The 21,994-nt window shown below is 42.9% G+C and overlaps 1 protein-coding gene across 5 annotated transcripts in view; it reads right to left on the bottom strand.

Moving 5' to 3' along the window:
- Positions 1-2,513: 2,513 nt before the first annotated feature.
- Positions 2,514-21,994, bottom strand: part of inpp4ab (inositol polyphosphate-4-phosphatase type I Ab) — a 74,237-nt gene continuing 54,756 nt past the window's right edge. For all 5 annotated transcript variants that reach the window (XM_063211606.1, XM_063211608.1, XM_063211609.1 and 2 more), the window contains 5 exons: positions 20,531-20,798; positions 19,110-19,207; positions 18,529-18,641; positions 17,800-17,954; positions 2,514-2,974 (listed from right to left, as the gene is read on the bottom strand). In XM_063211606.1, the coding sequence (XP_063067676.1) occupies positions 2,842-2,974; positions 17,800-17,954; positions 18,529-18,641; positions 19,110-19,207; positions 20,531-20,798 (767 nt within the window). In that variant the 3' untranslated portion in view covers positions 2,514-2,841. The remainder of the gene's footprint in view (positions 2,975-17,799; positions 17,955-18,528; positions 18,642-19,109; positions 19,208-20,530; positions 20,799-21,994) is intronic.

Here is a 21,994-nt window from a genome sequence, read left to right as displayed (position 1 = left end):
ATAGCCAGTTAGTAACTTGGGTAGTTGCAATGGGATATTGCATTGCAAACACTTAAGTAGCTAACATAATTAGCAACTATTATGGTTTTGAGAAATTTACCCCAGATGTGTACGTATTATGCCACCCTCATAGTCCACCCTTGTCTCTTTAATTGATAGCATGCCGAGCTGTGAAGGCCTGGTGGTTAAATCTTTCATGCCCTTGTAATGCAGTCAGGCCTGTCCTTGGTGTTTCAGCTGACCTCAGCGTCTTCACAGCGAGTGTGTTGTTGACTCTCCAGAACGTGACTTTAAAGTATGTAGTAGCATTTTTATCCTCTGTAAATGGGACCCAGACCCAGACATCTGTAAATAGCCTCTGTGGTGCTTGAAATCTAAAGATAAAGCTGGCATAGTCATCTGATATCTCAGCGCTGCATGTGAAAAACTGATGCCAGCCCTGGCACATGAATCATCACGGGCCCCTTCACTTAGCTTTTTCATCACGCCGAAATTGAACTTATGTACTTAGTTACAAGTAAATTGACTGACCAAAGGTGCGATAAAATAACCATTTTTCATACATGAAAAGGGGGATCTTCTCCATGGTCCGCCATTTTGAATTTCCAGAAATAGACATGTGTAGCTGGAAAATGTATTGTACTTTGGTCTTACTAGTAAATAGTAGTTAATCACTTTATACATTATCAAATTTGGCAATAGACAGCCGTTTCAATGAGCAATATAGTTGCAATACCTACTCTGGCCCCAATCTTACAGTGCACCTGTCTACAATGTAAAACGTGTGTTCAGTAAAACCTATAACCATACCCCCACTCAAAAACACAATGGGAAAAGCCACAATTTACAATTTGCTTCAGATTTGTTCTTTTTTTATTGCATATTGTTGAAAAGCATACTTTACAGCAGAACTCTGACTTACACAGGTTTGTAAGAGAATAGAGTACACAATATGGTTCAGTGCAATAAAAAGAAATAAATAAAAAATACAGTTCCAATCTAAATACTTTTTTTCTTTAAGGAAGTGTGTTAAATTATCCACCACTACAATAATAATTACTGTAACGCAAAATATGCTCTATGGATAACCAAATAATTATCAAGACAAAAAAAATAAGATATCAATGCATAAAAATAATATAAACATAGACATGGATGCACCACAACATCATCATATAGACGGTTTGCATGTCACAGTTGATGGTAAGGGTGTCCACATCTCACATTGGGACATGATAAACATCATTAAATGCACAGTAAGACACTACTCTTCCCACCACTGACAAATTACAAGTGCTTCCTTTTTATATTTATTTCCAAAATGTATTTATTGTCTGATTTACACGAGGTTGTTCCCCTGCGCCATAACGTTCTGCATCCCATTTTAGTGGAACTGAAATGTCATTGATACGCCACAAAACAATATGCCATGATGTTCTGAATGCCTGTCAGGAAGAATGAACGAAGACATCTGTGGAAGGCTTACTCTCTCACAGTAGGTCAAATCAATATGCACTTTGAATCACATGAACCTGTCAGCAGGACACTAACCCTTCCTGTAAAAATATAAAAAAGGCAAAAATATTCCAATAACTTTTAGCTGCAATGGGGTGGACGGGGGGAATGTGTGGGGTGAGGGAAAACCAACCAGCTTCTGCAGACACTACTGAAGCTTGAAGACCTAACTCAGGGCCAGACACTAGATCTTCATTACCCCAGGGACGCTGTGTCACGCCACTGTACAATGTACAGTACATTTCACATGATCTGATGGTCCGTGTACACAGTATCGCATTGATCAATACAGTATTGTTCATGAAACTTTGAAACACCTGATCGACTCCTCTTGTAACTACTAGATGTGCGCGCTACTCACTGACATCTATTCAGAAGGCTCTTCAGCACATTACGTATATATTGACTAAGTGATATTTTGCATTTCCTCCCTTATGTTGAGCGATGCTCAAAATTGTGTGTAAAATCAAAGTGTAATTAACAACCATTTCTAAGTTTGTTAGGTCACATCACAATCTCTTACTTAATTTTACTCGTGTTTTATTTCAGACGACTACAGTAATATTTCACTCTCAGATGTTTGGCTGTGAACTCTGAAGTGTAGTCACTACATTTTAGATCGAATAAAACAGGACTGCTCAAGATGGTTTGTGGTACCCTCTGACTGAGACATATTTCAGATGCTACCCTGTTTGAATAGTATGCACTTAGTAGTAAACAACACTTTTGAGTATCCACTTGCATACATTTCCTGAAATGAGAGAGCGCATTCTAAGTCAGTCATTTTCTTTACTTCACACAGAACCTCAGCGATTACAGCATGAACTAGCTACAGTACATCTACTGCATGTAGGACACATAGTTCGTAATTTTTTTCACGTTTTTGTGCATGTGTACATTATTTGATGTGAAAAAGTGTGTGTGTGTGTGTGTGTGTGTGTGTGTGTGTGTGTGTGTGTGTGTGTGTGTGTGTGTGTGTGTGTGTGTGTGTGTGTGTGTGTGTGTGTGTGTGTGTGTGCGCGCGCACGTGTGTGTATTGTAGTAATGGTTAGCATAAGAAGAATGATTGTACATTAACATGTTTGTGTGTGTGCATGACAGAGAGAGAGAGAGAGAGAGAGAGAGAGAGAGAGAGAGAGAGAGTGTGTGTGTGTGTGTGTGTGTGAGAGAGTAAAAAGTGTGTCCCATCATCTTTCTATTTCCTCTGGAAATCGTGACGGTATAATAGTCAGCATAAGAACAACAGTTTTACATGTGCACATGTGCCATGTGTGTGTGCGTGAGTGTGAGTGAGGAGTGTGTGAGTGAGCGTGTGTGTGTGTGCGCTCATGTTTCTATCTTGCCGTAGGTGCCCTCTGGTGGCCGGTAATGGCGGGGGAAGGCCTTGAGCTGCAGCGAGTTAAAGGCGTACTTGCGGCCTCCCACGTTCTTCACAGTGTTTTCTCGCCGGCAGCCCTCGCTAAGGGTGGAGGTGGAGGAGGAGGAGGAGGAGGAGGAGGAGGAGGAGGGAGATCGCACAGGAGGTGGGGAGGGATGACGGCAATTGAAAACAGGAGCAGAAACAGAAAAAAGACAGAACAGAGGACAAACAAGGGGGCAGTGTTAAAAGGATGACAAACCCAATGTAAACAAAAACAACAAACTAACAAACTGACATCATGAAGTACACAACATGACATGGGAATGAGAATACATGCTTAGGCAGGTAATCTCTCTCTCCTTCTCTCTCTCTCTCTCTCTCTCTCTCTCTCTCTCTCTCTCTCTCTCACACACACACACACACACACACACACACACACACACACACACACACACACACACGTGCATGGGCATGCGCATATGCACACGCACACACACACAGGAATGCACAAGCAAACACAATACTTTATGTATGCTGGGTTAATGTGTGTGTTTGGGTCATGAGGTGAATGGTGGATGGCAATAACAAATATGCACGTTTTTGATGGTGGAAAAGTGAATTTGTATAAAAGATGCACTTAAGCCGTGATGATTTATTCCAAGACCTTCATGCCATATCTTATAAAGCCTTCATCAATAGGCAAGGCCATGTTAACGTAGAGATATGAAGACACAACAAAGCTATTGGCAAAGTCCAGTATTTTTTCCTTCCAGAAATGTCTCTGTTGTGTTTTTATTGCATGATTAACACAGGGATGGATGTACAGGAGCCAATATTCACTTTGTGCTTTATCCTCCCCCAACAATCCCTTTCTTTCTAGAATACCTTAGTGTTCTGGAATCAGTAGCACTAGTCATGCCATAATAATATTGCACAGGTGTCCACAACACACCTTACCTCAGTACAGCCTTAACACATCAACAAATGCAGCCTGAGCATACTTTTAAATAAAATACACAGAAGAAGGGGGGGGCAGACATATTATACCTAATACTTAAAGAGTGTATACCGCAAAAGATATATACTTTAGGAAGAAAAAACTTGATATGATTTCTTAAATAGAAGTAAAAATATTTCTATGACAGATCAAGAAACAAATACTTAGAGTAAAGAAAAAAACAAATACCGGTGGAAGACAATAACTCTCTGACAACCACAAAGTAGAATTTGCCGCAAGTAATACGCTTTGGATTATGATAGTAATGTGACATGACCTTTCCTTAGGGAAAAGAAGAGCTGTTCCCCTACAGCGCCCATCCAGTAAATGTGTTGGATACCGTACTGCGAAAAACTGAAAGAAAAGTCCGCGACACCAAGCTCCCGTTACTCTTTTTTTAATGCCTCTTTAATTACATTAAAAAAAGAGCAACGGGAGCTTGGTGTCGCGGACTTTTCTTTCAGTTTTTCATGCTATTTTTGTTGGTCCTGCACCCAATCCTTTTGAGACGGATGTGCGTGTTTTTCTCTCTTTAACTATTGGATACCGTACTGTCCATCAGCCTAATTGGACCTTGCTAATCCAGCAGGAAAAAAAATAGCTGTTTGTACTGTAATAACAACGATAACGTCTATTCCAAGTATACTATTGCTTAACCCTAAACCACAGGACAAACCGATAGGGCTCAGGTATACTTCTGATCACCAATGCAGCGAATTAGTATGAAGCCCTAAGCACACTTCTCCTACCCTGGCCTTACCATTCCCTTGGGCCAATTTCATTCACATAAAGGGTCTGGAATTGCTGAATTGAGAATTGATTATTGGTGGCAGGGGGGAAAGTTTGTTTTTATATATGAACTTTGTTTTTTTTTATTTTTTTAAAGATCACTTACATTTGGGTGTGACATATATGCTCATGTGTAATGCATCATCGCTTGTGGTGTGTGTTGCAATATGTGATAACACAGCAGAGTAGTTTGGGTGAAATTTGTACTGGTGGGGAGTTTAGGGTGCAAGGCAAATCATTCTGGCAAGTACACGACAGCCTCCCTCTCAGGTTTAAGCTTAACCCTCCTGTTATCCTCAGATTTAGGTTACATCTGTGATCATTGGGGTCATTTTGACCCCAGCCACTTAAATGTCTACAAAATCAGTAGAAGCAAAAACTTTTGCACCGGTTTATGCCTCAGATATTTACTGTTGCTCTGTTGGGGACATAAAAAAGCCCTTTAGATAAGTCCTAGCACCCCCACACACAGCCCACACACCAAAAAAACTAATCCATGACTAGGCGAAAATGTGTATTGTATTGTTAGTTATCTTACTATAACTAGTGCCATCCCTGGTTGCTGGCTGCAACAACCACTACACCTTGCTGTCTCGCGGCGTCCATGCCTCGTGTCTGGATTCTGTTGACCGACAGCGTGCTCGGATGCCTCCCTCCCTAACCAAAGTCTCGGCGGCCCCGTCCACCGCATTTCGCCGGTTATTTTAAAGAACTTATCTGCTTGTTCGCCTGCCTCCCCTTGGCCGAGCTCGCCCCCCACGACGAGAGGCTCCGGATTTTCGTATCCCCACGGCCTTCCATCGCTGCTCTTGTCGTGGGTTTGCTTATCATCTCCACCAAACGTGACTGTTCCATTTCATCATGGACCTAAACTTTCCACTGCCGTCTATTTCTGTTGTGTCCCTGTTTTGTACTTATTGAGTCTCTGTATGTCTTTGAGTGTTTGTATGTTATTTGTTTATGGCCTCGGCCTATCTGTAAAGCGTCTTTGGGTGCCTTGAAAAGCGCTATATAAAATAAATGTATTATTATTATTATTATTATTATTATTGTTAGTTATCAGAGCCCTAAATAAAGCAAAATGTTCTGTTCTATATAGCTTATGTTCGTGTATTTTACATACTTCTAGACAGATTGGAAGATGTATTAGCAAAATATGGATGTTCCATGTTTAATTCACTTAAAATAATTTGGGGTCAAATTGACCCCAAGGAACACAGATGTAACCAAAACGTGTAGCAGTTAGGGAAAACATTTTTGTGGAAATTGCACTTTTTTCACATTGACCCCATATATTTAGGAAAAGTCATCAAAGATGAAGCTAAAGAATTATGTACTTCATGTATTTTTCAGACGTTAAACATTGAATGAGGTCAAATAGACAGGAGGGTTAATAGTTGCCACATTGCCGCAGAAGTATACCTGAGCCTTTACATCAAAGACAACCTGACAAAAGTACCATCAGCCTCCATTGATGCAAAGGAACAGAGGTAGTTATAACTTAGATCTTCCCATTCATACTGGACGTGAGAGAAAGCTGTAGGCAATACATAGTTATCAATAAATCAACTAAATTAAATTAACGAAAGCCATGAAAAAAAATACACACAAAAAGGAAAAAAGTACACGGAATAGAGAAACTGCATATAGTTTGTAGCTTATCATGTAAACAGTAGCATTGCAAATATTGCAGTGTTTCCCATACATTGAGGAAACTATGGCGGCCCGCCATAGTTTAAATTTGGCCGCCATAGTTTACGAAAATAAAAAAAATAAAAAATATATATATATTTTTTTTTTTTTTTTTTAACGATATCCGTTTTTGTTAAAAACGATTTGAATTACGATTTTGAATTTCCTTCGCATTTTCCTCCTGGAGTAAATACATCCTATAGACTCTGTATTGGTTAGATAAGTAACACAGTAACCACGGTAACACAGAATGAGGGGAAAGCATTAGGAAGTGACCGTAAGGGTATTACAGTTGATTCATGTGTGCACACGTGTAACATCGGGTGAGTAACAGAACATGTGCGCAACGATGCGTTATGACACGCCGATATGCGAGGATCTTCGTCCAAATCGCTAGTCGCATGCATCATCGCTAACTGCGTTTACATCGCGTGCCGCGTGTAAGGGAAATGTTAGTTGTTGACATGTATGGAATTCACTTCAATTTGTGCTGTTTCTTGCTTCAGTTGTGGACAAAATGATTGGCCAAAACTCACAATAGAAAGCCTTTGCTGTGCTACTGTCCCAGAGAGCTGAAAAAAAAACCCTTCATAGAAGAAGTCACACTTAACAGGGGTGTTAACCAATCCAATGAGTTCTCTCTCTCTCTCTCTCTCTCTCTCTCTCTCTCTCTCTCTCTCTCTCTCTCTCTCTCTCTCTCTCTCTCTCTCTCTCTCTCATAGTAGCCTACTATTTACCCATATGGTGAATTTCTGAGTCCTTTTTAATTTGTAGCCTATACCACTGAAGGCATGATAATGCTTCATCATATTTTAGAAATAGGGCCTATGTGCCTTTTATATACCAAATGTTTATCATTTTGAAATTGTTTCAGTTGTTTATGACTTGTGTATGACTGAAATTATCTCTGCATACTATCAGTGCTGCATTGCTTTGTAAAGATAGGCTTTTCAACACACTTTAAAAACACACTGAAAAGATACGGCCATAGTAGCCTACTGAAAACATTTTGTTCATAATAATGGTGATTATGGTGGTCTTAAATTTTCATACTGACATCCTTGAATTTGACTTGGTAGATCACGGCAGACCATCAACTTCAAAAGTAGATCTTGGTTAAAAAAAGGTTGGGCACCCCTGCTATAGAGAGAACCACAAGTGCTTGAAAGACAGGGATCAAAAGCCTAGTCAGTTGTTGTAGTTTACTTGTGTTTGGGAGCAATATAAAAAATCTTCAGAGAAGGGACAGTTGGGATGAGTTTACTAACACTCCCTAGGCTTTGCTTTACAGTTGTAATGAGTTTGGTGACAGACCTTCATTGACACAGCAGAGGAGACATCGGGCTGCATAGAAATTAATGTGTAATGAATGTGAATATGTAGACATAAATGTGTAATATGTTGTTCAGCCCTTTTAATGGGAGGAATTTGGAAAAAACTGGCCCTGTGACCAGCACCCCTCATGTAGAATATGTACGCCTGCAGATATGTGTGGGGGAAAAGGCATAGCCTACCCTCTAAGACCCTTTTTGTCTATGCGTTAACAATTTCACAGTGCTCTTAAATTCTTATCTCTGCTCCTATTTTGTTTTATTATTGTTTCCCAGACCCCTGCATGAGGGACGAATGAAACTGTGTTTTAAACAGGAAATTATTCACTGTTACTGCATTTTTTGACAATGACAATGTACTACTATTATACAAGTCATGGGTAAAATCTTATGTAGACTTATTTCTCAAAATATAAATGGCTGAAATATAGGCCCAGGCCTACAGTTTCTCCATGCGCCAATGTCATACTGTAGTCATTGTTTTGCAGTTTTGCATTTACGCTGCAAGAATACATCCCCCCCCCCCCCCCCCCAAAAAAAGGCCCTGTGTGAGAAGACCCCCCCGACCCCCCCCCCGGACAAAATAAACCCCGTAGTGGGCTGCCCCCATAGTTTCCAAAATTTCTGTGGGAAACACTGTATTGTCATACTCTAGAATAGAAAAAAACATGTGACTCCACGGGATTCACTGTACAAATCTTGCATTTCATTCTCGAGAGTTTAATTTTGAAACTCAACATCTTTTTTATCATGCAACGAAAAACAAAACTATAGTCTCATTTTATTTGAAACAAGGAAAATCCACCTCATCTTTAACTGTCAATCTTACCTACCATAAAGTGCCGAAATCTTAATGATTGCTATGAAATGTACACATGATGATGTCTATGTAAACACACTTTTTGGGCAAATGTTTCGATATTCATCATGTATTGTAGGCCAATACCAGATATGTTATATGACGTGATGTAATCACAAGGACTGTGTAAGAGTCACTGTGATGGTTTAACTATGGCTACATTCCAGTCTGTTTTGTTCTCACACATGCCATGTAAGAAACTTTGGCACGAGTTTGAGTTGCCACACAAGGCAATGGTTAATTGCACATGGATGATTTTAGGGGATTTTAATCATTTGGCGAATCAATGTCAATGTAAGACTTGTGTGAGGCATTAGGTGCTATATGTCAATATGGTAATTGTATGTGATGTGTATGTTGGCACAAAAATACCTAAAAATATGTATCCTTTATTGCCATCTTCTCAAAATAATGACTAATCCATTCTGTTCACCAATGGTGAGCAGCCATCTTGTGACCTACTCAGTACTCACTGTATAAGTTCACAACGTAAAACTGACTTAAACCAGCTTGTCAACAGAAGCACTAATAAAAGCTATAAAAGCTTTTACAAAACTAATGGCCTATTCAAACACACTGTACCATAAATATACGCTCCCATTATTTTCCCTGAAGTACGTTACAATCTTGAACAAATCCTACCACAACCTTCTCCTGAAGCCATAGCAAGAAATCCGCTAAGAAATCTGACAAAGTGCATCGTGGGTAAAATGCATGTAGGAAGCAGGAAGACATAGGAGAGGGGAGGAAGGTCGTACTGGATGCAGAGTCCCCTTTGAGAGACGGCATTTTGGCCAGACGGATGGGACAAAATCATCTCAATATCTTTATGACGTTCTGTGTGACGCTCTGAATGATGGCAAATGCTTTTCAGGGGGTCCCAATCCCCTGGACAAGAGCACACAGAATTTTGGCTAGAACTAGACAGATGGGAGAGTATATAATAGCGAAATCCTTGTGACCCAATGAACATAACCACTGCCCTAATTGGGAACTTCATATGCAGCTTCGGCCACATGTTATAGCTTCGTTTGCCTGAACGCGGTGCTTGAGCTCATCTCGAAGCATGGACACAAGTGGAAGACAAAAGGCAAGAGGCAAGCAACAAGGGGTGGGGAAAATATCCACTACTCTGAATACATAAAATACATAAATTACAACTAAATATAATATATGTATAAATATAAAAACAAACATATCTGATATAGATTTTATCTTTGTATAAAGCCAGCAGGCAGCAAAAATTACACTGGCAAACTCTTAAAAGCCATTATTACAACAACACAAGTAGGGAAAACAAATACACACAAAACCAAAATGTATGTATCAATAATATTACTCGTAAATAAATCATCCTTTAAAATATCGCATGTTTAAGTTACTTCTTTGCAATGACATGACTGGATGCATGTTTGTGTTTGTGGGTGTCTGTTCCCAATAAATGCTATTCATGTACAATACAAATGCATGGGGTTTGCAAGTCTGCAACCATCTCCGCCAGGTGAGATGAGGTCCATTAGAGTAAGGGACAGCGAGAGATTCGTTAGTAGACCTTTCGGCAAAGACGATCGTTAGGCAGAACAAGAGCGGTAGTTTATGAGAAGAATAAGATCCCAGTTTGTCTCCAGGAAGTGTCTCGTTATGATAAATGAATGTCGGTATATCTACCATCTCATTGTGATGAATAATATCCACCATCTTTGGCTGAAACACATCCCATGTTCCGAAAAAGAAGCAACGTATTTGTTCCAGCACCAGTTCTCACGGTAACAATCTGAGTCCGATCAGCAGAGCTTTCCAACAAGGTGGATGAGCGAGTTAGTTAGTGAAGTACCATATGATGAGAGAGCACAGGCAGGAGGAATCTATGGCAGGACTTTAACTGTACTTTCTCAAGCTGGTCTATACCCCTCCATATATTAGGACCAGCTTATCCCAGACCAGCCTTGCCATAATCCTGTCCTTCAACCTGGTTCAGCTCAGCTTGGGGTATACTATCCAGGCATGGTCCCGAGGTGGTTTTACGATTCTCAATAATGACTTCCTTCAGTTTCATTTTTCAGCCATATACTGTATACGTAATCTATTCATTTTTTGATTTGTCATCTATGTTTTTGTTTTTTTTTGCCTCTGAGCATGGAGACAGTGCAAGGGAGAGAAAAGGTGTGTGTGTGTGTGTGTGTGTGTGTGTGTGTGTGTGTGTGTGTGTGTGTGTGTGTGTGTGTGTGTGTGTGTGTGTGTGTGTGTGTGTGTGTGTGTGTGTGTCGAAATGGATACAGTTCTTGCGCGTGTTACTATATGTGTATGTCAGAGAAAGTACAGAAGAGAGGACAAAGGGAAGACAAGTGATCGAGGCAGCAGAAGTCAGTCAGGGGGGTGGGGCGTTAGTGAATTTCTCAGCTGTAGCAGAAAGAAGGCTGGACGAAGGGGCCAGACGAAGAAGGCTGTGTGTTTGTGGTGTGTGTAGTATGTACATGACAGAGATAGCGGCGGGTGAATTAGTTGTAGCTTGTGTGTGTGTGTGTGTGTGTGTGTGTGTGTGTGTGTGTGTGTGTGTGTGTGTGTGTGTGTGTGTGTGTGTGTGTGTGTGTGTGCGCGCGTGTGTGTCTGTGTGTGTGTGTGTGTGTGTGTGTGTGTGTGCGCGTGTCTGTGTCTGTGTCTGTGTCTGTGTCTGTGTGTGTAAGTGTAAGTGTGTGTGTGTGTGCGAGGCGTAAAGAGTGTGTAAGCGTTCTCAGCTGTAGCGCAGCTTGGCCAAGAAGAAGGCCACGGAGAGGAAGAGCCAGACGAAGAGCAGGTTGGGGCTGAGGGCCAGCAGGGGGAGGGAGTAGAGCAGGGTGGGGTCCAGCCGCAGGTCCCGCACCGGCAGCACCCCACTCAGGTTCTTCTGGGTCACCCCCTCCCTCGTGCCAATGCTGCAGAGGAGCGGAGGAGGACGGGGGAGGAGATGGGAGGGGGGAGGAGTAGGAGTAGGGAGGATTGAGGGAGGAGGAGTAGGGAGGAGGGAGGAGGAGGTGAGGGGAGAGGAGTGCACAGGGAGGCCATGGGGTGGGAGAAAGGTAGGAGGGAGGGAAGGACAGAGGAGTAAGGAGGAGTAGGCAGGGGTAGGAGGAGGGGGGAGGGGGGAGGAGGAGGAGGAGGAGGGAGGGGGGGAGGAGGAGGGTGGAGGAGGAGGGGGGGAGGGAGCAGGGAAGGGGGAGGAGGAGGGGGGGGGGAGTGCACAGGGAAGCCGACAGGGGGTGGGAGAAAGGTAGGAGAGGAGGAGGAGGAGAAAGGAGGGAGAAAGGGAGGAGGGGGGAGGGAGAAAGGGAGGAGGGGGGAGGGAGGAGTAGGGAGGGGGGAGGAGGAGGGAAGCAGGTGAGGTGGAGGTGGGAAGAGGGAGGCCATGGGGGTTTGAGAAAGGAGGGAGAAGGGAGGAGGGAGGGAGGAGTAGGGGGGGGGGGGGGGAGTGCACAGGGGGGCCATGGGGTGTGAGAAAGGTAGGAGAGGAGGAGAAGAGAGGAGGGAGAGAGGGAGGAGGGGAGGGAAGGAGGGGAGGTGGGGAGGGGAGAGGGAGGCCATGGGGTGGGAGAAAGGTAGGAGAGGAGGAGGAGGAGAAAGGAGGTGGAGGAGAGAGGAAAAGGAGGGAGGAGGAAGGGAGGGGGCAGGTGAGGGGGTAGGTGGGAAGAGGGAGGCCAGGGGGGGGGGGGGGGGGGGGGGGGGGGGGGGGTAGGAGAGAGAGGACGTGAGGGGAGGAAATATGGAAGCCAAGGAGAGAGGGAGGAGGGGGTGGTGTACAGGGAGCCAAGAGAAGAGGAGGTGGAGGAGGAGGATAAGGTGGATGAGGAGGATAAGGTGGATGAGGAGGTGGAGACGAGGAAGAGAAAGAGAAAGAGAGGGAGAGCAGAGGACGGGAGGCAAGGTGCACAGAGGAGAGGTAAAGTGAGGGGTGAGAAAGGAGGTGGGAGGTAGAGTAGGAGGAAGAGAGGGATGCAGGTAGTGGAGGAGGAGGAGGAGGAGGAGGAAGAGAGGGATGCAGGCAGAGGTGGAGGAGGAGGAGAAGGAGGACAGGAGGGAGATGCAGAAGCCATGGAGGAGAGAGAGGGAAGCAACAGGAAACAGATGGAAGAGAGGAAGAGAATGGGAAAAACAAGGACAGGAGGGAAAGAGCGAGAGAGAGAAAAGAAGAGAGAGGGAGAGAAGGAGAAGAGTGAGGGTGGTACGAGGTAGAGGTAAAAAGAACGAAGTGGGGAGAGGGAAGTGCAAAAAAACGAAAAGAGTGGCGGAAGACAGGCAAAGCAGAAAACATGACGAGTGAAGGAGGCAAAAGGCGGTCGGAGGTTGGTGGAAAAACAGAAATGAGAAAGCAGATGGACAGAGCACATGCACACAGGAGGGAGGGAGGGAGAAAATGCCATTGGGAAAGGACAAACGAACAGAAACAGAGGGATGGCAGCCATGGAAACAAGTGCAGGTTGAGGAGAGGAGAGGACCGGGTGCGTTTGTGTGATATGTGTAAAGTATACAGAGACCAAATTGAAAAACAAAAATGAAAGAGAAACAGAAATAAACAAATGGAAAATAATGCAAACAGAGAGGGAATAATGCCAAGAGGGACATGAAGAACATCAACGATGACAGACAGGAAGAGAAGAGGAAAAAAGAAGAGAGGAGAATTAAAAGGAAAGCATTAAATAGTTTGTATCTTAATACAAGTTTTGATAGAAGGAAAAGAGGAAAGCGGTTTGTGTGAATAGAGTTAAAGCAAGACGGCACATGCATCCCCTTACCCACTTAGAGAGAAGAGACAGAATATCAAGAATGGGGAGAATAGAATACAGTACTGCATATAGATGAAATGGTAGATTGAAGGATTGATTAAAACATAACAAGATGGTAGAATGATAAAACGAAAAAATAATAGAACGATAGCATAATAGCAATATAGAACGATAGAACGATAGAATGATAGATAGATAGATAGATAGATAGATAGATAGATAGAAAGAAAGAAAGAAAGAAAGAAAGGAAAGTAAGGATAAAATGGAAGAAAACACATAGAATGTTAGAATGACAGATTGAGACAGAAAAGATAATGATAAAGAGGATAGATAGCTTATTAGGATAAATAGATAAATAGAAGGAAAGATAGCTTATTAGGATAGATAGATAAATAGAAGGAAAGATAGCTCATTTCTGCCAAAAGAAAAGGCGTCTGCAGGACAGGGGAGAGAAGCCCAGCCTGGGGTCATGCATTGCAATGCAAGATCGCTCTGGTTCCTTCCTTCCCATCATGCAACAGGCTCCCAAGAGACACTTACTGCACAGGCGCTTTGAATGACATGTAGGCTCTGAAGAGAGACATGCTCCCGATAGACAGTCATGCTCTCCACAGACCAAAGGCCATTGAGGAGGAGGGAAAGAGAGAGCGAGAGAGCGAGAGAGAGAGAGAGAGAGAGAGAGAGAGAGAGAGAAAGAGAGAGACAGACAGACAGACAGACAGAGAGAGAGAGAGAGAGATGACAGCCTGGGCAATGACCAAGTGGCAAGGACCACTCTCTCCCCAACAGAAGGGACGTCACCCTCCTGTACTGACCCCATACAGAGCCTGCCCATTGGAGAGGGAAATCAGGGAGCACTGATGCATTGGCGATGAGCACGGAGGCTCCAGACCACGGAGAGAGGACCAGAGCAGAGGCAAAAGCAGGCAGGAGAGCAGGGCAGGGGTGGGGACGACAGTGCATTCACAGCAATGCAGTGCAGGTGTGTGTGTGTGTGTGTGTGTGTGTGTGTGTGTGTGTGTGTGTGTGTGTGTGTGTGTGTGTGTGTGTGTGTGTGTGTGTGTGTGTGTGTGTGTGTGTGTGAGTGTGCGCTTATGTGCATATAGTGTGAATCAGTATGTCTTTGTGCATGTGTGTGTATGCGGCACAATAGAAAATGGATGACATCGCTGAATATATCTGTTTCCGTGTGTGTGTGTGTGCATATGTATGTTACAACAGTGCAGTGATCCTCAGAGCAAGACATTAGGAGAGTCTGAACAGCAAAACATGCAGTACAACAGGCTAGGACGCATGGTGTTCCCTGACATAAGACAAGCAGCCCCGAACTCCCCCCATACCATCTTCAATCCCAAACCCACTCCACGTTATATTCGCTGGCTAGTTATTCTTGTGGGAAATGTGGATGATACTAGACTGCGGTGCAGATGTGAAAGGGGTTCAGCTGTGAGCAACTGGACTTGATCTTTGAGTTTGAAGGACATTTCTCTCCTAATCCAAGAAACTTCATCACCTTCACACTGATAAAGCTTCTTGGACGGAGGAGTGAAACTGCACCTGTTCACATATCAAGCTCGAAGAAGTTGCTTACAGCAAAAATTCTTTGGATGATATGACCTGTATGAATGGGGATATCTCACAGACATGAGCGAAGGGTGTACAGTGGTATGAGACAGCACATGACAAGGCTCTGGATCATGGAGTGGAACATGTCAACAACATTGAAGGCTGCAGGAGCATGTTGTAACCAGCAGGGGGCAGGGCACACACATCTTTATTCACGCACATACATACTGTAAAATACATTCACATACACTGACCCTCTAGAGAGAGAGAGAGAGAGAGAGAGAGAGAGAGAGAGAGAGAGAGAGAGAGAGAGAGAGAGAGAGAGAGAGAGAGAGAGAGAGAGAGAGAGAGCGAAGAGGAGAAACGAGAAGAGAAGGAGGGGAGAGTGGAGACAGAGAGGAGAGCAAGTAGAAGGCATAATGGATGTGAGGAGAGAAGAGGAGAGGCTAGAGGAGAAAAATGGAAAGGAGATGAGAGGAGTGGAGAGGAAAGGAGAGGAGAAGAGAGGAGAGGAGAAGCTAGAGGATTAAAGAGGAGATGAGAGGAGAGAAGAGGAGAGGCTAAATGAGAAAAGAGGAGAGAAGAGGAGATGGGAGTCTAGATGAGAGGAGATGAGAGGAGATGAGAGTAGAGGAGAGATGAATAGAAGAGCAGAGATGTAGAGATGAGAGTAGATTAGAGATGGATAGTAGAGTCATCCCTATGTTCCCCGGGTCCTATGTTCCCCTCTACTGGGGAACATAGGACCCTTTTTTCAAAAAAGGGTTCTATGTTCCCCACTGCTTCAAAGTAGACTGCTGCCACATGGCAAGGTGCAGGTTGCTGTTGCAACTGTGACAGGTTAGGTTTAGGGATAGTTTTGGTCAAGGCACAAATTGAAAACTCAGAAACATTGCATTACTGACAGGTTAGGTTTAGGGATGGTTTTGGGAAGGGCACAATTTGAAAACTTGGAAACATACAATGCGGGGAACATAGAACCCTTTTTTAGAAAAAGGGTCCTATGTTCCCCACTCCCATACAAAGACAGGGGAACATAGGACCCGGGGAACATAGGACCCGGGGAACATAGGACCCGGGGAACATAGGACCCGGGGAACATAGGACCCGGGGAACATAGGACCCGGGGAACATAGGACCCGTGGAACATAGAACCCGGGGAACATAGGACCCGGGGAACATACAGTCCCAGGAAAAAGTTTGTACACCCTTTGAAATTTCTTACATTTCTGTCCAAATTGATCATAAAACATGGTCTGATCTTCCCGGAAATCTCAAGAAGGAACAATCAGAGTCTGCTTTAATTAATTCCACCCAAACATTTACATGTTATCATATTTGTATTGGTCATAAGGCCATAACATTCACAGGAGAGCAGGGCATAAGTAAGTACACCCTTGCATTAAGTAGGTTTTAACCCTCAGTTAGTTGCAATATCATCAACCAGACTTGTCCTGTAGTTGCAGATCAGATTAACAAAACAATCTGTTTGCATCTTGTCTCCCTCTTCTTTAGAGAACTGCCTCTCGTCAGCAAGGTTTGTGGGATGTCTGGAGTGCATAGCTTTCTTGACTTCATGCCATATAATCTCAATTGTTTTTTTGTCAGGGCTTTGACTGGGCTATTTCAGAATGTGTATTTCATTATTATGAAGCCATTCTAAAGTCGATTTGCTTCTAAAGTATGGGTTGTTGTCACATTTCAGGACCCATACTCTTGTGTGCTTCAACTGTGTGACAGACTTCCTCACGTTTTTTTTCTGTAAAATATCACAATAAACTTGAGTTCATTGTTCCACTGATAATAGCAAACTGTCAAGGGCCTGAGGCAGCAAGGTAGCTGCATATAATGATGCTCCCGCCACCATACTCAGAAGAGGAGATGTAACCAAGAATAGCTTACAATTATATTCATTCTGCCAATCTAAAATGAATGGGGTTTCTGTCCAAAAAAATATTGCTGCACCTTTGAGGTTTGCGAAAAAGCATTTATATGCTTCATAGAATTACTGCAAAATATTCTGTAGACCAACGTTGAAACCAAAGTTGAATTGTTCAGGGGAACACACAATGTCATGTTTGGAGGAGAACTGGAGAACCACACCTTCACCAAAACATCATCTCCACCTTTGAGTATGGTGGCGGGAGCATCATTATATGCGGCTACCTTGCTGCCTCAGGCCCTTTTCAGTTTGCTATTATCAGTGGAACAATGAACTCAGAAGTTTATCAAGATATTTTACAGAAAAAAAGTGAGGTAGTCTGTCACACAGTTGAAGCACACAAGAGGATGGGTGCTGAAATGTGACAACAACCCATACTTTAGAAGCAAATCGACTTTAGAATGGCTTCATAATAATGAAATACACATTCTGGAATAGCCCAGTCAAAGCCCTGACAAAAAACAATTGAGATTGTATGGCATCAAGTCAAGAAAGCCATGCACTCCAGACATCCCACAAACCTTGCTGACGAGGCAGTTTTCTAAAGAAGAGGGAGACCAGATACATCCAGATTGTTTTGTTAATCTGATCTGCAACTACAGGAAACATCTGGTTGAGGTTATTGCGACTAACTTAGGGTTAAAACCTATTGAATGCAAGGGTGTACTTACTTATGCCTTGCTGTCCTGTGAATGTTTACATCTTATGGCCAATGGAAATATGAAAACTTGTAAATGTTTGGGTTGAATTAGTTAAAGCAGACTCTGGTTGTTCCTTCTTGTGATTTCCGGGAAGATCAGACCATGTTTTATGACCAATTTTGACAGAAAGGTAAGAAATTTCAAAAGGTGTACAAACTTTTCCTGGGACTGTAGGTACGCTCCCGTGGAGAGTAGTAGAGCAGAGTAGCACAGATGAGAGCAGAGCAGAGATGAGTGGTAGAGCAGAGTAGTAGAGATGAGAAGAGTATAGCCTGTGTTGTTGTTGTTACCTGCGCATGCAGTCCAGGGCCTGGGTGAAGACCTGCGGCGCCATGCCGTGTTCGTGCTGCAGGATGAGGCACTGCTCCAGCGTCACTGACATGGCCGTGCGGTCCTTCGCACTCTTGCAGCTCGTGAAGCGCACGCCGTTCAGCCGCCGACAGATCTGACGGGAACGGCAGACAATTAAGAAAATCGTCTACTTTTATTTTTATGATGTATAATTAATTTATGTAATTTATATTTTTTGCACATATGGAGTTACCACCTGTCATTTCACTGCACGCTAGCTTAAGCTAGGGTTGTATGTGACAAATAAATTACTCTTACTCTTACTTACTCTTAGACATGGGCGTCATAGTGGAGAGTATGCTAACAATCGGCAAACAGTAACACAACACCGTACTGATGTTCAAAGGTTAAGTGATGTAATTATGTGAGCACAGAGTATAGTTTTGTTGGGAAATGGGGCAGAGGGAGAGGAAGAGATTGAAGACCAGAGTATGTGTGTCTTATGCAGAGACTGATGGTTTGTGTGTGTTTTAGGGAGAGAATAATAAGGTGTGTGTCTTGGAGACTCGTAGAACTATGTCTTGATGGAGAGACCAATGAATATGTGTATATGTGTACTCACATAGAGAACCGTGTGTAGTGTGTGTGTGTGTGTGTGTGTGTGTGTGTGTGTGTGTGTGTGTGTGTGTGTGTGTGTGTGTGTGTGTGTGTGTGTAGCTCTGGCCTACCTCTGCTGCTTGCCACAGGATGTCCACGTTCTTGTTCTTTCTGGCGTGGACGTTTTGACCGAGGAACCTCAGCAGCTCAGGGAGACATGTCTGACTTCGAGAACGTGGCAAACCTGAGAGGCCCCCAAAGAACAATACACACAGTAACCAAGACTGCTACTAGCTAACAAGGAGCCCAATCTGTATCTGAATGCTAAAGTAAATAAATTGGTGCTGATGCATTGTGTGACAATGCAAACGTTACATAGACAAACATGGATATAGATACTACATTAAGTAGTATTTGCTTATTTTATTATTATTTCATAAAAGGGAGACTGACCGATCATACAGTACATGTATTATTTTCATAAAAAAATAAGGTTGATTCTTTGTTTTCTTCAATTTGTGGTGATTAGAAGTTAAGTTATGGCAAACCCTCCGCTGTGAAAACCAGACCATTGCATCAGACCAAAGAAGGACAACTCTTCCCTGGTTCTGGTATTTCAAACAGCATTAAAAAGAGAACTTTCCCCACTACATTCTACTTTTCTCACCCTCCCATACATCAGTTCTTCACAAACCACTGAGAAGTGACTCACAGTCGTCAGGCAGGACCTCTTTGAACTGCTCGTAGTAGGAGTTGAGTCGAGACAGGCTCTCCAAGTTTATGATCTCCTGTAGCGATGTGTCTCCGAACCTATAAACACACACAGCGAGAAGAGAAGCGGACAGCCCCTTAAAATAAACTCAAAATACGGGCCGAGGGGGCCTCAATGGTGGCGTGTCGTGTATGTTCACTCTGGTATGTCCATGTTTATGCTGGCCTGTGATACCATATGCACAAACTGTGCTACAGTGCCCTGATGATTTTCTCGGGTTATATTGCATATGGCAGTCTTATCTGTCTCTGAGAAATGAGCAAGACATTATTCAATCTATTTCTCCTAAAATATACTGACAGGGAGAGACCAGCATGATACTGATTAATATCTCTGCACACACACAGAGTTGTTATGTAGAAGTATGCTTCCCTGCACATAGTTTATTACATTATTGTTGCTGTTCACTACTTAAATTAAGAAGTAGGAGGGAAAAAATGAACTGCTTCTACTAACCCCCACTGAGTGTAAAATGTTAAAATGTAAAAAAACCCCAACTTAATTCAATATCAAACTTGTTTGGTTAAGAGTGAAGACAATTCAAAAGAGCATTTTACTCTGGAGTGCTAGAAAAACAACACTCAGCTTCTCTCACAGCCAGAGGCACCAGAGCAATGAGCACAGCACAGTATAAGCATGTGTACGTGTGTGTGTACGTGTGTGTGTGTGTGTGTGTGTGTGTGTGCGTGTGTGTGCATGTGTGTGTGTGCATGTGTGTGTGTGCATGTGTGTGTGTGCATGTGTGTGTATCGGATTTCGGGTTGTTTCTAGGTCATTTCCTCATCACCCCCTACGCACTTCCCACCATGCACTGTTTTACCCGATGAAGGTTTTTTTTTTTTAGTCTTTACCCCTACTCATTTGGCCTGCTAACACATGCAGTCAAGTGGCTGGGTGATAGACCTTCTATTGTAAATACATAATAATACCCTATGAAGAAGAAGAAGAAGAAGAAGAAGAAGAAGAAGAAGAAGAAGAAGAAGAAGAAGAAGAAGAAGAAGAAGAAGAAGAAGAAGAAGAAGAAGAAAAAAGGAGGAGGAGAAGTAGAAGAAGAAGAAGAAGAAGAAGAAGAAGAAGAAGAAGAAGAAGAAGAAAAAAGGAGGAGGAGAAGTAGAAGAAGAAGAAGAAGAAGAAGAAGAAGAAGAAGAAGAAGAAGAAGAAGAAGAAGAAGAAGAAGAAGAAGAAGAAGAAGAAGAAAAAAGGAAGAGAAGTAGAAGAAGAAGAAGAAGAAGAACAACAACAACACAGAACAATAACAACAACAACAACAATCATAATCATAATCATAATAATATTCTTAATAATAATCATAATAATATTAATAATAATAATCATCATCATAATAATAATAATAATCATACTTCTCGGCCAGCGTCTGCTGTTCGTTGATTCCCACGTTGAAGAGCACCGGCTGGACCCGCAGCAGCATCCCATTCTGGATCTCCCTTGGCAACGCGTCGAACAGGGTGCCCGGCAACGGGATGCGCACGTTGAAGCCGTCACGGTTGCCGGTGATGACGGGCAGCATGTCGGGCGCGGCGCTGGAGCTGGCCTGCGTGACCTTGAAGGTGACGTTGCGAAGGTCGTTGATGCCCACGCTCATGTCCTCCAGCATAGACAGCTCCTCGCCTGCAAAACAAATGTTTACAATTAAAAATGCACTGCGTAGGATGGTGGCCAGAGCAGGTATTGTAACTATGCTGCTCATTGAAACTGCGCTGCATATTTCCAAATTTGATCTTTTCATGAATATTTGCTAACTAATGAAGCTCCTCGCCAACAAAACATATGCTTACATTTCAAAATTCTAATGTACGGCACACCACTAATTGCTCTACATTTTGGCTTGCATGTCCATGCCGACCTAGGTTTGAAGTCTGGCCTGCGTCATGTCCCAAGTCTGCCATCATCTCTCTGTCCTACTGATTTTCTGTCATAACCTCCACTGTCCTGTCATCAATAAAGGCACAAAAAGCTCAACATCTTAACAAAAATTCTCATTTACCCAATTCATGTCAATGTCATCCAAACAGTTGAATTATTAGCGTGTAGCTCAGCTTCCAAGAAACATCAAGAAACTGATGCAATTGTGTTGGTCACGCTACCCTTGACACGTCAGTGCCCAACGTCCCTGTGCACTTTTTTGTACGACCCTTTTCGAGATCATGGCCATTCTATCGTGGCCATCGTGGTTTGTTTACTTTGTTTTTAACATACTCCAAATATCATCCTAAAAGTTATGCAACATCCGCAGACACTTCATAACTCGTCAACACCTCACAGCACATAACGTAACACCTCACAACCAGTTGCATGAAGTAGATGGAGATATACTCTTACAGACGTAATTACAACACTAGTAGTATGACATTGCATGGTTTCAACTTTGTAATATCATACTATTAGTATTGTAATTACATCTTTAAAGGTGCACTGTGTATCTTTCGTTGTTTATTTCCAGAATGTATGCTACCCGTTTACTAACGTTACCTTTTTCATGAATACTTCCTTATTTAGCTGCGAAAATGACTGTACTTTCGCCATACTAGAACATATTAGTTTATTACTTAGTAAACTTCCATGCACCTTTAAAGGGACACTGTGCAGGAAATGGTCAAAAAAGGTACTGCAACTATGCTGCTCATTGAAACTGGGCTGCCTATTGCCATATTTGATCTTTACATGAAAGTTTACTAAGTAATAAACAAATATTTTTAGTATGGTCCAAGTAGATTAATTTTTGCTGCTAAAAATGGCTATTTCTGGAAATTCAAAATAGCGGACCATGGAGAAGATCCCCCTTGTCATGAAAGAAAAGTGCAACT

Source organism: Engraulis encrasicolus, chromosome 12, assembly GCF_034702125.1.
Source record: "Engraulis encrasicolus isolate BLACKSEA-1 chromosome 12, IST_EnEncr_1.0, whole genome shotgun sequence".
In the NCBI taxonomy this organism is placed as follows: domain Eukaryota; kingdom Metazoa; phylum Chordata; class Actinopteri; order Clupeiformes; family Engraulidae; genus Engraulis; species Engraulis encrasicolus.
The sequence above is the reverse complement of the archived record's forward strand: the minus strand, read 5'-3'. Positions and strand labels throughout refer to the sequence as shown.